Source organism: Mustela putorius, unplaced genomic scaffold (genome assembly GCF_011764305.1).
Source record: "Mustela putorius furo isolate JIRA1106 unplaced genomic scaffold, ASM1176430v1.1 tig00003909_pilon_pilon_pilon, whole genome shotgun sequence".
Taxonomy (NCBI): domain Eukaryota; kingdom Metazoa; phylum Chordata; class Mammalia; order Carnivora; family Mustelidae; genus Mustela; species Mustela putorius.
The window spans coordinates 34,538,532-34,552,537 of NW_025422057.1; the positions used below are offsets into that span (position 1 = coordinate 34,538,532).

The following is a 14,006-nucleotide window of genomic DNA, read 5'->3' on the forward strand; positions in this document are numbered from 1 at the left end:
CTGAAATGAGGAATAGGAACAAAGGAATTGAAAGCATGCCAGAAATTATCCACTGCTGCTATGAAAAGAAACTAGAATTTGACCTCAAGTCTAAGCTCATAGCTTTTGCTTCTTGATTCTTTGAAACAGATTTAGAATACTTTAGTGCCAAAATTTTATCATTTTTCCTTAAAAGGACTTTAAAACACCATTTTATTATATCCTTACATAATATATTATTTCATCTTGTGGATACTTTTTCTGAAGGAAGGTATTTTCAGTTTTATAGAGAAAATTGGTGGAAAATACAACCAAGCAGAATATGCATTTTTCTTATAACCTTTTCTGAAATACAGCATTTAAATTCTAGTATGTGAAGGTCTCTGAAAGACTTGACTTTTTAGAGCAAATAGGGATGATTAGAGGAAGATAGTTATTCCCTATCTTGTAACATATTGCAGAAATGAAGAGGTGACTTTCATAATTATGAATTCATGAAAATTCCAAGTTTTATCTTGGACATATAAAAATATGGGTTGGTTGGACTCTGAAACTTTGAATAACAGTAGAGGTCATTTTTTTATAACTAGCCTTTTAAATATGAATTTGACTTGAGCTTATGAGACTGTGATTTTCAGAGTCTGGATAAACATATGTAACCCTATTCTCTAACCTCTCCCTCCATCCCCTCACCCCCCATTTATCAAGCCCTGTGCAGTGGGGAAAGTGGGACAGTCTCAGATTTCCACAGCATCATTTAACTCCGTAAAACCAAGTATGCCTTTCAGTTTTCGAAACCTTATATTTTACACTATACTTAAAAGATAGCTGGCTGACAAGAACAATTTAAAAATAGCATCCCATGGACAGGTGACAAAATGTCACACTGGCAACACCAGACTGCATTAACAAAAATCACCAGATGTCACACACTTGATTCTATTTTCACAGCTGATTAAACAGCAGTATTTGTTGGTTAAAAGGAAGAAAAAAGAAATGGCCTCATCTGTATTTGGATTTAGTTTTTCTTTTGCTGTTATATATTTTCTCCTTTAAAATCTCATAATAACTATAAAATTTAAGATGCAAAATATATTAAGAAAAAACATAAAATAATTCTCCTTTTAGAAAAGAATCGTTACACGTAAACACTCCAACTGAAAGACTATAAATCAAAATGTTAATAGAGCTTGTCTTTAATTGGTGACCTTATTTTTTGCATTTTTTGTATCTCATTTTTCTTCAATGAAAAGATATTGCATTTTGTAATCTAAATATTAATTTTTGTAGAGGTAAAGAAAGTAGCTTAAAGAAGCTGTAAGTGGTTTTACTAGAAAGAGTTTGCATTTAGTTGGGAAACAGATTATATTTAAATAATTGGTTCTGTTGGGTCTGGCATGACACAGAGTTTCTTATAAAACTTTTTGTGGGTGATTTTGATGCAGAGATCCACTGAAGTCTGACAGACCAACAGAATCAGGGAGGATACCAAGAAAGGCAAAAAGTTTTTTGCTTTTCAGCAAATCCTGATGCCTTCATCTACAAAACATTGCCTAAGGCTTTTTTCCCCCTGCATCTTTAGAAAGATTAAATTGGAAGTCATCAGTGTGTGCTGGGGATGAAAATCAGAAAATTACCGAGCTTCCTTTCAGTTTCATCTTTTCAAGCTGAAAAGTCCTAAGATCTGGAAAGAGCCCCAAAAGGACCCAGCTTCTGGAGGACAGCAGAGAGAGCACCCTTTAAGTGTGGGAACAGCAATGGTTCCAGAAACATATAAAAACTATTACTTGATGTAGCAATTTTAAGACCACATAATTCTTACCATAAATGATTGTAGCACAGGAAATACAGGAAGTCTAATGAGAACCAATTAAATCTGGGCTTGCTTGGGTTTTGTTTTTGTTTTAGAGGGAGTAGGAAGGGCAGAGGAAGAGGGAGAGAGAGAACTCCAAGCAGGCTCCATGCTGAGCACAGATCCAGATGTGGAACTTGATCTCAGGACCCTGAGATCATGACCTGAGCCGAAATCAAGAGTTGGATGCCCAGCCCGTTGAGCCACCCACGTGTCCCAAGACTTGCTTAGTTTTCTTGATAACCCCTTATTATTTTAGGGAATACCCCTGGCTTTTTAGGAACCAAACCCACGTCTGAATGTTCCTTGGTCAGAGATTGAGGAGACCATCTCTATATACCATTTCCTTAGGTATCTGCAGTGATTTTGAACTCAACTCTGGTTTGTAGGCATACTTTCCAGTGACTGTCTATTTACTGTTAAATTTGGATATGTCAGAATACAATGAGTAAATAACATCTAGTTATTATGGATGTTAGTATTTGGTGGTAATGAATCCAAATAAGGTCTTGATTATCTGAAAATTATAGAATATTGATACAGCTAACTAAAACTAGAATGTAAATTCTCCCTGCCAAGCCGCAAGCCTTATTCTCATGACAAATTTTCCTACTATAGATTCTGATCAGGTGGTGGTACGAGGTAGCACTCATTGTGTATGGGGTAGACAATATGTTTAGAGACTCTAAGATGACTTAGGAGCTGGAGAAACATAAGACAGAGTTATTACATATATAGATACTGTTAAATGTGTCTTTAAACAATGGTTAGTTTCTATTAGATATGAAAAGATCTATGGAATCAGTACAAAATAAAACAGGTAATTCTATTATTTAAAAAATGGTTCTTTACTAATAGGGTGATTTTTTCTCTAGAAAACATTAAAATATATTCTAAAAAATAATTATACTGTAATATAAATGCTAGCAAAATATTTCCATAAAATTCGAGTTAGATATATGTAATATCTTCCTCCTAATAAGTTTAAATGGTAAAAACTAAAAATAATTTTTAGTAAAAGTCCTATAACACTTCATGGTAAAATTAGAATAATCTCCTTAGAATCCATCAATTATTGATGAGTTTTACATTCTTAATTACTTTCTTTCTCATACACACACACATGCATCCAGCAGTACAAGTAACATTACACTTATGAGAGTTTTATTTTTTCCTTATCCTTTAATACAAATGACCTTCCAATAATTACTATCACCTGAGGGTTTTTTAAGAGACAAGGTTGGCCTTGTCTAGGCAAAAAATTGATTTGGCTGGCAATTCATTTTTCCGCCTTTTTATTTGAAGCAAATGCTCTGTTTTGTCCACTGTGATTCTTCTCTTTTGGGTCAGAAGAGCTCAATAATGCTGTTTGCCTTCAGTACCCCACAATGGAGATTAATACCAAATGATGATTGACCTTTTGCAATTATTTATAACACTGTATTTGTTGTAAAAGTCATCACTTCCATATCTCCAGCATTCTCTCTACCACCCCCCCCATACTGTTGGCATTTATTTAACAGTTGTAATCACATAAAATTGACATTTTTCTGAGAATTTCACGATAACCTTTCACCTAACTGGACACCTAACTGACCTTTGCAGAACCAAGGTCATATGTATAATAGCTTTACACAGAAGCACTGTATCAATAATTATTTTGTTGAAAAGCTTGGTCAAGAAAACTTAAATACATTTTTTTCCATATAAGACTCTCTGTTTCATTATTCTTTTAATATATCCACCTTCTTTTCCCAAATAATTCATGAAAAACACACCAGTTGTCTACGTCTTCCACTCTTAACCCTGGAGGCTATCCATTAAAACATCTGTTTCAGACTTACATCTTACAGGCCAGAAGTTGGCAACTTTTGTCTGTAAAGGGCCAGAGAGGAAATATTTTAGGCCTCTGGTTCATATGGTCTCTGTCACATATTATTCTTTGTTTTTTTAGTTTTTATTTTTACAGCCCTTAAAAAATGTAAAAATGATTCTTAGCTCTTAGGTGTACAAAAACAGGCAGCCAGTCAGTGTGGGCAGACATTTGAAACCCATTACTATAAGGATGAAGGTCTGGAGATAAGCATTATCCCCAAGGTTGTGTAACTAGTTAGTGGTAGGGAAAGCATAAGAACCCTAGATTTTTAGGCCAGTCTTTGTTCCCCACTATAGCTGTTGTATAAATTTTACCGTCTTTCTTCTGGTAGCCATTCTGATAATTATGTTGCATTTTTGAGCCACTGTGAAACATTTAGCTTTTATTCCCTCTAAACATCAAGTTTATATACTTCTTTGAATTCTTTTTTTTGTGGCTTGAATCTGAAGGGCAGTATGAATGGTTATTTAAATAAAATGCTTAGTCCAGTTGGCATGTTTAAGTTGGAATGCGAGAGATGCTTTAAAATTTCAGTATATTATAAGGAAAGCTTCTTTTACATTTTGTTTTATTTTATTTATTTGTTGTTAATGAGATTTTGGCTTTGTTTTTAAGATTTTTTTCATTTGTATGTTTTATGACTTGATTTAAAAACTGTTGTAACTGCTATGGCCTTGTTATAGATTATAGTATTGTTATAGATTAATCTGTTTTAGCTTTTTGTAATGTTTATCTTTTACAATGTATTTGAAATTATATTAAGCATTCTTTTCTTTGTGCTTAAAATAAAATTATTTTCTTTTTTAGGACGCATGGGAATAAATTTCCATCATCCAGGAACAGATAATATTATGGCACTTAACAGTAAGTTTTCATATGAAATATTCTATGAAATTAGCAGTCAAGATTACAGCATGTGATTTCCACTTTCTTAATTCATTACATTTCAACCTTCCACTTAGTGTGGGATAGACCATTATTCTATTCCTGTGGTTCTCGAAGTGGGGTCCCTGGACCAGCAGCATCAGCATCATTTGGGAACTTAGTAAAAATGCAAGATCTCAGGACCCACTAAAGACTTCTGCATCAGAAACTTTAAGGCTGGGTAATTTAAGGCTGAGAAATATGGGTATTAACAAATTATAGGTGATTCTGTTGTACCCTAAAAGTTGAGAACTGCTTCTCTATACTAGGGATTGACAGACTACAGCCCTTTGAGCCAACTGTGGCCCATTGTCTGGTTTTATAGTTTTATTGAAACACAGCTACGCCCATTCATTTATGGATTATCTCTAGCTATTTTTGTGCCACAGTGGTGGAGCCCAAAAAGCCTGAACTATTTGCTGTCTCGCCCTTTACAGAGAAGTTTGCAGACCCCTGCTACATACCATTGGGGTGGGAGAAGGAAGGAGGAGAGGAAGAAAGGAAGCAGGTGAAGAGAGAGAGAGGGAGTAGGATAGCGAATATGAATGAATAGATCAGTTTATTCATATATAACTCAGACTTCTCTCATTTTGGTAGATAGCCAACAGGTGCTTCAAACTGGACATCAGGGATCTCCCATTAGTGGAATTTGTGTGGTACAGGTGGTCTGGTCAGCAGCTTTGCAGGTTATAAATGGTTTTATTGGTATAATTGTTGGATTGAGTTCTGGAGCATCAAAACCTAATTAACCAGAAAGTCATTGTATTAGTTAATTCTGGGAAAAATGTCTGGCTGGCATCAGTTCTCCTTCCTAGTGTCTGTAGACCAAATAGCTTTGCAAAACAGTCTCTAAATAGAAATTGTCCGTTGTCACGATCATAAAAGCCATTGAATCTCTCAGGACTTGGGTTTTTTCCTCTGTTAAATGAGTGACATCAATTTGTTCCCTGTCATCCTCCCAGATACACAACCGGACTATGGGTACCCATAGGAGACATACTGGGTAATTCTAGGGCTGTGTACAGTATTACTCCTTTCCTTCCTACCATTGTATTTCCTTAGGGTAGATTTTACCTAAGTTATCTCTAAAATACATAATTCCACGTTTCTTTTGGTTCCGACATGTTTTCTACTTCACAGCGGCCACTGCTGAGAACCACTGGCAGAACTTGGTGATGCAGGTCCTAATCCACTGCATGTGTATTTTGTTCTAAATAGCTGGTATCCCCTCTTTTGGAGGGTCTTGGAAACCATAAAAATTCCAGACTATCCACCTCTATTTTCTAATTTCTAAAAGAAAGGTCACTTTATCTTTAGTTTAAGGCAACTCTTCCCCTCACCCCCAGAAGCAGGTACTTTGGGGTGAGGATTAATAAACATGCTTAACTTGCTGAGCCTCAGCAATTTTGTGAAACTTTGTGGAAACACTTCACTTAGGTGATGGGATCTAGAATTGAATGTTAATGGAAAAAAACAGTACGGTAGTGTGTCTGCCTGAAGGTATGAATGTGTATTTTAGAAAAGACCTGATTTGCTGTGGTGTGAGTCCTCTTCTGCAAGAGGGAGAGGATATAATTTACCATTGTTCTGTGTACAAAATGAAGCCAGAAGACACTTTTCTTTTTAAAAGGTTTTGATTCTCTTCGATTTGATTCTCTTTAATTCTCTGCTTTTAAATACAGTTTTGTTTATGTTCTTTCCAGTTTGTGCATGATGCTTAAATCCCCCTTTTAGCATCTAAATTTCCTCATCTGTAAGAGAAGGGGACTGAAATAGGTCATCTTTAATGATTGTTTCAGAATGAAGATTCTGTGAGTCTGTAATATTTTTTGATTTTCTTATTTTTACTTCCTATTTTTACTGTTGTTTTTTTTTTTTAAAGGAAGCTCTATACCCACCCAGCATGGGGCTTGAACTCACGACTCTGAGATCGAGTCACATGCCGTACCAACTGAGCCAGCCAGTCACCCCATATATTTTCTTAAAGCACCAAAGGGTCAGTTTGCCAGTATCTATATCAAATGTTGATGAATGGTGCATATTTGCTACATTATGGCAGATGTGAGAGTATATCTATCTTCAAATGACTCTGGGTACTGCCTAGTGGGCACCTCAAAGTGAACCATAAAAACAACCAGAATTTGACATTTGCAATACTGTCAGTTTTCTTTCAAAGTTGACTCCAACTTGAAATGATCAGAATAAACAAAATATCCTCCTTGGAAGATACTTGTGAGACCTACAGATTTTGACAGACTTGGTGTGACGAAGCTTTTCTTCCCTTCTGTGTGGTTGAACCTAACTCATCCAGTGACTTATGTATGTGACACATGCACAAGCACATCTATGTATTGTCTTTCCTCTTTTTTTTTTTTTTAAGATTTTATTTATTTATCAGAGAGAAAGAGAGAGGGAGAGCAAGCACAGGCAGACAGAATGGCAGGCAGAGGCAGAGGAGAAGCAGGCTCCCCGCTGAGCAAGGAGCCCCATGTGGGACTCAATCCCAGGACGCTGGGATCATGACCTGAGCCGAAGGCAGCTGCTTAACCAACTGAGCCACCCAGGCATCCCTGTCTTTCCTCTTTTATCTACCATTTGTCAGCCCCATGGTTATTGTCCTGTGACTTGCCTGTCCTTCCTTCCCCTCAGCCTTCATATAGACATAGCTGAAATCACTGAAACTTTATTGTTGCTTATTGAAAGCAACTGGGTTGAATTGTATTTTCAGACAACAAGGGACTGGCTAAGAAAATTAAAGAGAATTGAATCAAGCTAAAAAAATTTTTTTTTAAATGTCAATTATAATTCCTTCTTTGTTACCCTTTTTTGCATTATAAAATCCATGCTTCCTAATTCTGTACATAATGCTGCCATTCATTATGTCTTCAAAAAACTTCCATCCTTATTTTATTTCCTTGACCTTACCAAACCGAAATCTCTTCTGAAGACACCATGCTCTAACCTCTCCTGACTTGAGGAGGATACCAGAGGTGCCATGCTGAGCATTCTCCCTTCTCAGTACTACTTCCCAGCTTTGAATGGGCCAGTTTTCCCAGTTATTCTTGCCTTCCAGTTATTCTTTCCTCTGAGAATCACTGCCACTCATGTCATCTAGAAGACAGAAAATGAGTGTGGAAGATAGGATTCTAACTTTAGAAAACAGTAATCCTATAGATATGTAGGGTATGGAAGAACAATAAGCTTTGTGTGAAACCAAAGAATCTATTGATTTTTCCTATTCAAGACCATGAATCTAGTGAGAATTAGCAGGCCAGCCTTCAGGGAGGAAATTAAGGCCCCATCTTGACTTGTCCCCAAAATATGAGGTCCTCAAGCATTATAGAGTATGGAAGGGAAGATTGGGTAAAGAAATTCTGATCCATCAGTAAGAACTGCCACTTGTCTGGTATTTCCAAAATAAAGTCAGTTTTGAAATGATAAGTCCCATTTAAACTGGAAATATATTTTTCTTAACTTTGTAATAATTCTGTCCTTTCATCTCTTCACATTTATACCAAAAACACTAAAAGTTTGCATAATGTATTTTTATTTTTCCTGCTGAAGGAAGAAGGAGGCTATTGAGAATGCTTCCAGCTATATATGTAGTATCTGTCAGCCAGATTTTTCCTAATACCAGCAGTAGCCTTTGGTTTTGTTTTTGTTTTTTTAAACTCTTAGGTATTGAGTTGAGGTTATTAGCAGTTGTGGGCCTGTATAGCATTGATACCTGACTTAGTAGATATTTCCTCTATTATGATGATTTCTGAAAAGGATGTTTAGTACCTCCATGATTAGTCAGGTGAACCAAATTTATGGTCAAATTAACATTCAAAACTAAAATGCCTGGTCTGGTAATTTACTCTAAGAGATAATCACTGCCAAGTGTATGCACATTGTTTCTTGACTGGTCAGCTCTTCTTTTTCCAAGTAGAGATTGGGCTTGGAAAACCAGTTTAATATCAGAAAGTTGTTTGATGAGTATGAAATTGGAAACAGGGAGAAGTGTTGCTGAAGGGGTAGGATCATTCAGCTTCAAGAAGGCATCCTTCAGCAGGCTGGAAGGCGTGTAGAACCCGAGGACGGAGCAGTAAATCAGCATAGCCATGGAAAACATCGTCTCCTTCTGTGCCTTATTAGCCATGTGACCTAAGGGCCACATTCTTAACTCCTCTGCCTCTGGTTTCTTCCCTGGAAAGTGGAGATAGTGACCACTGAAGTGGCCTTATATAAATCTCATGAAGTTTAGCATAGTACCTGACTAGGAGATAATGCTCTGGTGAGCTGCTATTGTGATTGCTTGCATCAGCTTTATTGCTGCCTTTTAAAGATTTTTTTTTTCTCCCTTGACTTTCCAAACTTGAGTCTATATTATATTGGTTGCTTTAAAATAGGTGTTTTCCTTGGATCGAACCCCGCATCGGGCTCTCTGCTTTGCGGGGAGCCTGCTTCCTTCTCTCTCTCTGCCTGCCTGTCTGCCTACTTGTGATCTCTGGCTGCCAAGTGAATAAATAAATCTTTTTTTTTTAATAAATAAAATCTTTTTTAAAAAAAAAATAGGTGTTTTCCTGATGTGATTTAAGGCAGCAGACCTACAAGTGTCTTATAAGCTACAGTGACTGTACCAGGGTACAATGTCACTTTTTTTTTTTATAAACATATAATATATTTTTATCCCCAGGGGTACAGGTCTGTGGATCACCAGGTTTACACACTTCACAGCACTCACCATAGCACATACCCTCCCCAATGTCCATAACCCCACCTCCCCTTCTCCCAAACCCCCTCCCCCCAGCAACCCTCAGTTTGTTTTGTGAGATTAACAGTCACTTATGGTTTATCTCCCTCCCGATCCCATCTTGTTTCATTTATTCTTCTCCTACCCCCTTAACCCCCCATGTTGCATCTCCACTTCCTCATATCAGGGAGATCATATGATAGTTGTCTTTCTCCAATTGTAATGTCACTTTTTTTTAATGAATCTTTTTTCTGTATGAAATGCCTTCTGCTTCTGTCCCCTAAATTTGGGACGTGCATCTTCTTTGGGCCTAGAGGTGCTCCATCTCCGGTGATGTTTGGCACCTTTAAAGGTGCCATACTTTAACGTTTCTAATGTAAAATGGTATAGTCATTTTGGACAACATTTTGGCAATTTCTTAAAAAGTTAAACATACGCACGCACAAAATTAAACATACACCTACCATATGATGCAGCAGTTCTATTCCTAGGAGTTTACTTAAGAGCAAAAATGAAAATGTGTGTCCATGTAAAGATTGTACACACATGTTCAGAGCAGCATTACCCATGATTTCCAAAATTGTAAATAACCCAGATGCTTCTCAACTGGAGAATGGAAAAACAAATTGTGGTACATTGAAACAATGAAATATTTTCAGCCATAAAAGGAAGTGAGCTATTGAAACATGTAACAACATGAATGACTCAAAATAATTATGCTGAGTTGAAAAGCTGGACAAAGAGTATGTTCTAGATGATTCCATTAATATAAAATTCTAGGAAATGTCAACTAATATAGAGTGACAAAAATATGACAGCTTCAAGGATATTTTGAAGTTATATTGTCTCCCCTTTTTTCAGAGGACAAATATAAGGGCTTAGAGCTTGGAGGAGTCATGTGATAAGGATGGCAACTGGCTGAGCAAGTCTCTGCATCTCATAAGTCTCTCCTTGTTTAAGAGCCTGTGAAAGGACAGTTAAGATATGCTACCTCATTGTTTTGTGAGATTGATTTGAGTGATTTTAAAGATTTTATTTTTTTGACAGAGAGAGACAGCAAGAGAGGGAACTCAAGCACAGGGAGAGGCAGAGGGAGAGGGAGAGGGAGATTCTCTGCTGAGCAAGGAGCCCAATGAGGGCTTGATCCCAGGACCCTGGGATCATGACCTGAGACCAAGGCAGATGCTTGACGACTAAGCCACCCAGGCACCCCCATTTTGTGAGATTTGGATGAGGTTAGGTACATGTACATGTACATGTAAGGTATCAATATTGCTACCTTTGGAAAGTAGGGGGCATAGCCTTATTCAGAGAAGATATGCCAGAGAATGACTTTTTTTTTTTTTAAGATAATAGTTTTGTAATGTAACAGTGTTTCAATTTTATTTAAATTAAAAGCTCTCTTGGCATTTGTTTTCTGGTATCTTTCAGTTTGTAACTAGAGTCTATTCTAAGTTACAGGAGGTAAAGACCTAAATTTTTAATATCTTATAAAAAGCACAAAGACATTCACCTGCTTGAGAAACTCTGAGGTCATTGGCTGTTAAATAACTTGTGCATAGCTGATGCACCAGGAAACTTGAAGCTTTACTTTATGGCATCTTCTACTTTTTTCCTTTTGAAAATATTTTGGAAGATTTTGCTTATATTTCTGTTGAACTGTGGTTCTGCTAGAGCATTTGAGTCAAAAGAGGAAATGTGAAAGGGTTTTTCTCTAAACTTTCAAGTTGGGGAGAGACTCCTGTGTGCTTCCAGAGCTTCCTCTTCCTCCCCCTTTTCTTTCTGCTGGGAGTGAGCTACTTGGGGAAAGGCTCAGCTGAGAGGAAGTGGCAGAGAGGGAATAGAACACGTGATGCTTTTATGCCAAAATGGGAAGAGAGCCAGGTTTGCTAGAATTCCAATGGAATTTTCCAAAATTTGAAGAGTACGTTGTATTTCTGCTCACCATGAGTGGATATAAATAAACAATTTTTTTAACAGAGTAATGAGATACTGAAGGAATTATTTTGATATTCTCAGATTAAAGACGTCATCTCTGAGTATTTTGAACTTTTCGAGACAAGATCTAGTGCTATTGTTTCCATATGAGCAGACTTAGGAGTAAAATTAGTATACAGTTGTGGCTATGAATATATTGTGAAAGATGGCTAATTTAAAAATGAAAAATAGTAATTATAGGGATATGTAATGTTCTATAACTTTTACATACTGAAGTTTCAAACCATATTAAGTGGATGCTATATAGGAACATGATAGGGGACCCGAGGGCATTGCTGTTTCTGTTTTGGCCTTCTCATTTATAGATGGGGAAGCTGAAGTTCCAGAGACTATGCGAATTGGGTAGGGTGACGAGTGAGGCAGAAGCAGAACCTTTTGCCTCCAGGGTGAGGGTGATAACCTTTGCTTTAAATACTTAATTGTTGGGTTGGCCGGTTAGCTCAGCTGGTTAGAGCGTGGTGCTAAATACTTAATTGTTAAGAGTGGTTGTATTATTTTTATACTAGTTTATCACAAACACACAAATTCATTGTCCTAGGGAAGATTGTTTTTCTAATGTTACTTGGCACCTTGTTTATGCTCTGATTGCTTCATAAAGCCTCTTTTCCTGAAAAATAGAGTGATAAACCTGGTCTACATGGTCTGACATTGAATGTTGTAAATAAGTGTAGTCTGAAATATTCTTGACTTATTAATTGGATTTTGGAAGAAGTTCCTTGTGTGTGTGAATATGTCTAAAGTGCTAGGAATTGGGTGCTTCCAACCCAATAATACACAGGAAACTAAAAAGTTACACCTACTTTTCTCTGCAGACCTCCATGTTTGCTTCTCTACTTGTGTAGGCCATAGAACCTGGACTTCCCATTTATGGTACTCTCCACAGTTGTACTATTTAAAGATTTTATTTGTTTATTTGACAGACAGAGATCACAAGTAGACAGAGAGGCAGGCAGAGAGAGAGAGAGAGAGAGAAAGAGAGAGAAGCAGGCTCCCTGCTGAGCAGAGAGCCCGATGCGGGACTCGATCCCAGGACCCTGAGATTATGACCTGAGCCGAAGGCAGCGGCTTAACCCACTGAGCCACCCAGGCACCCCCACAGTTGTACTATTTAATGTTTGTCTTTAATATGTGTGCCTCAAGAGAGCTGAGACTAGCTTCTACTCACAGCTCCTCACTGGCTTCAAGTGCAGTGCCAAACCTATTCAGTAGGTACTCAGTATTGGAGACCAGAAGACAGGGAAAGATAGCTCAGAGAAACTGTGAAAAGCACAGTTTAACAGCCTTAGAGAATATCCAGTCTACCTGAGTTCCTTTATAAAGATATACAGTTTACAAAGTGCTTTCTTAGATGTAATGAGTTGTAATGCATGTAATGAGTTGCCAGGACATGGTCAAAATCTACTTTCCTGAACACCAGTTTTACCCAGGATTCTTCTCTTATCCAAACAAAACATGGGTTATGTGATAGAGTCATATATGAAATTGATAGATAATTTTTAAGATAAAGCTGACAACTTCAAAGGGTATCCTGAGATCTTAATGAGATTTAAGAATGCTCTGTGACTTATTTCCCTCTGCTTTGGGGGCACTTTGATAGAAAAGTTGAGAATCACGGTCATTCATTTCATCTTTATTGCAGCCTTGTTTAAAACATGGCAGTATCTTCATTTTCTGAATAAGGTGAAAGAACTTGCTGATTTCCTCCAACCAACCATATGTCTATGGCTTGGACATAAAGATTATTCTGCCACCCAGCCCCTTACTCTAGTATGACTTCTACTCTTTTGGATTTTCCTAAGTAATCACTTAGGTTTCATTTAGCTTCTTTAGTAACATTAGCTAAATAATTCTTTATTGATTGTGGAGAATGAGTGCATTTCCAAGAGTGATCAGTTTTACTTTCAGAACATAGTCTCCCTTGTCAAGGGCAGGAATTTAACCACCCTTCCAATCAGACTTTTAGTATGTGCCAACAGGGAGTCTGAGACTTGAACAAAAACTTAGTATATGGATGACCCCTGGGTAAAGTTAAGTAGGTGAAACTTACTCTGTTATCTTCTGCTTACTTACACCTTTTATATCTAACCAAAGGGGGTTTTCTCCCTAATGTAAGTGGAAATAATGAAGTTTGTGGGGGGCAGTGGGTGGTGGGCAAACAATCTGAATGTAAATCCTAGATCCATCACTTACTTGCTCTGTGACCTTAGACAAGTTACCTGTGTCTTTTATTTTAAATGTAGTTATTAACTCCTTCTTTACAAATAGTAAGGTGAAGGTTGCAATGCTTCTGTTCCCAGATCTGGCAAGAAGTACACACCTAACAAAAGTTAGGCTTTGCTTTTTTTCTCTTTCCCCCCTAGTCTCCCTTTTTTCCTTTTTGAGTTAGCAGTAATTCTTTTTCTTTTTTAATTAGTTTCAAAGATATAATTTAGTGATTCATCAGTTGCATGTAACACCCAGTCCTCATTACATCATGCGCCCTCCTTTGTGTCCATCACACAGTTGCCCCATCCCGCCACCCACATCCCCTCCAGTAATCCTCAGTTTGTTTCCTAGAGTTAAGAGTCTCTTACAGTTTTCCTCCCTCTCAATTTTCATCTTATTTTATTTTTCCTTCCCTTCCTCTATGTTCATCTGTTTTA

General features: G+C 37.2%; 1 protein-coding gene across 9 annotated transcripts in view; it reads left to right on the forward strand.

Annotated features, from left to right (window-relative positions):
- Positions 1–14,006, forward strand: part of CPEB3 (cytoplasmic polyadenylation element binding protein 3) — a 195,118-nt gene that overhangs the window by 80,864 nt on the left and 100,248 nt on the right. For all 9 annotated transcript variants that reach the window (XM_045068734.1, XM_045068732.1, XM_004749661.3 and 6 more), the window contains one exon: positions 4,515–4,571. In XM_045068734.1, coding sequence (XP_044924669.1) covers positions 4,515–4,571 — 57 coding nt within the window. The remainder of the gene's footprint in view (positions 1–4,514; positions 4,572–14,006) is intronic.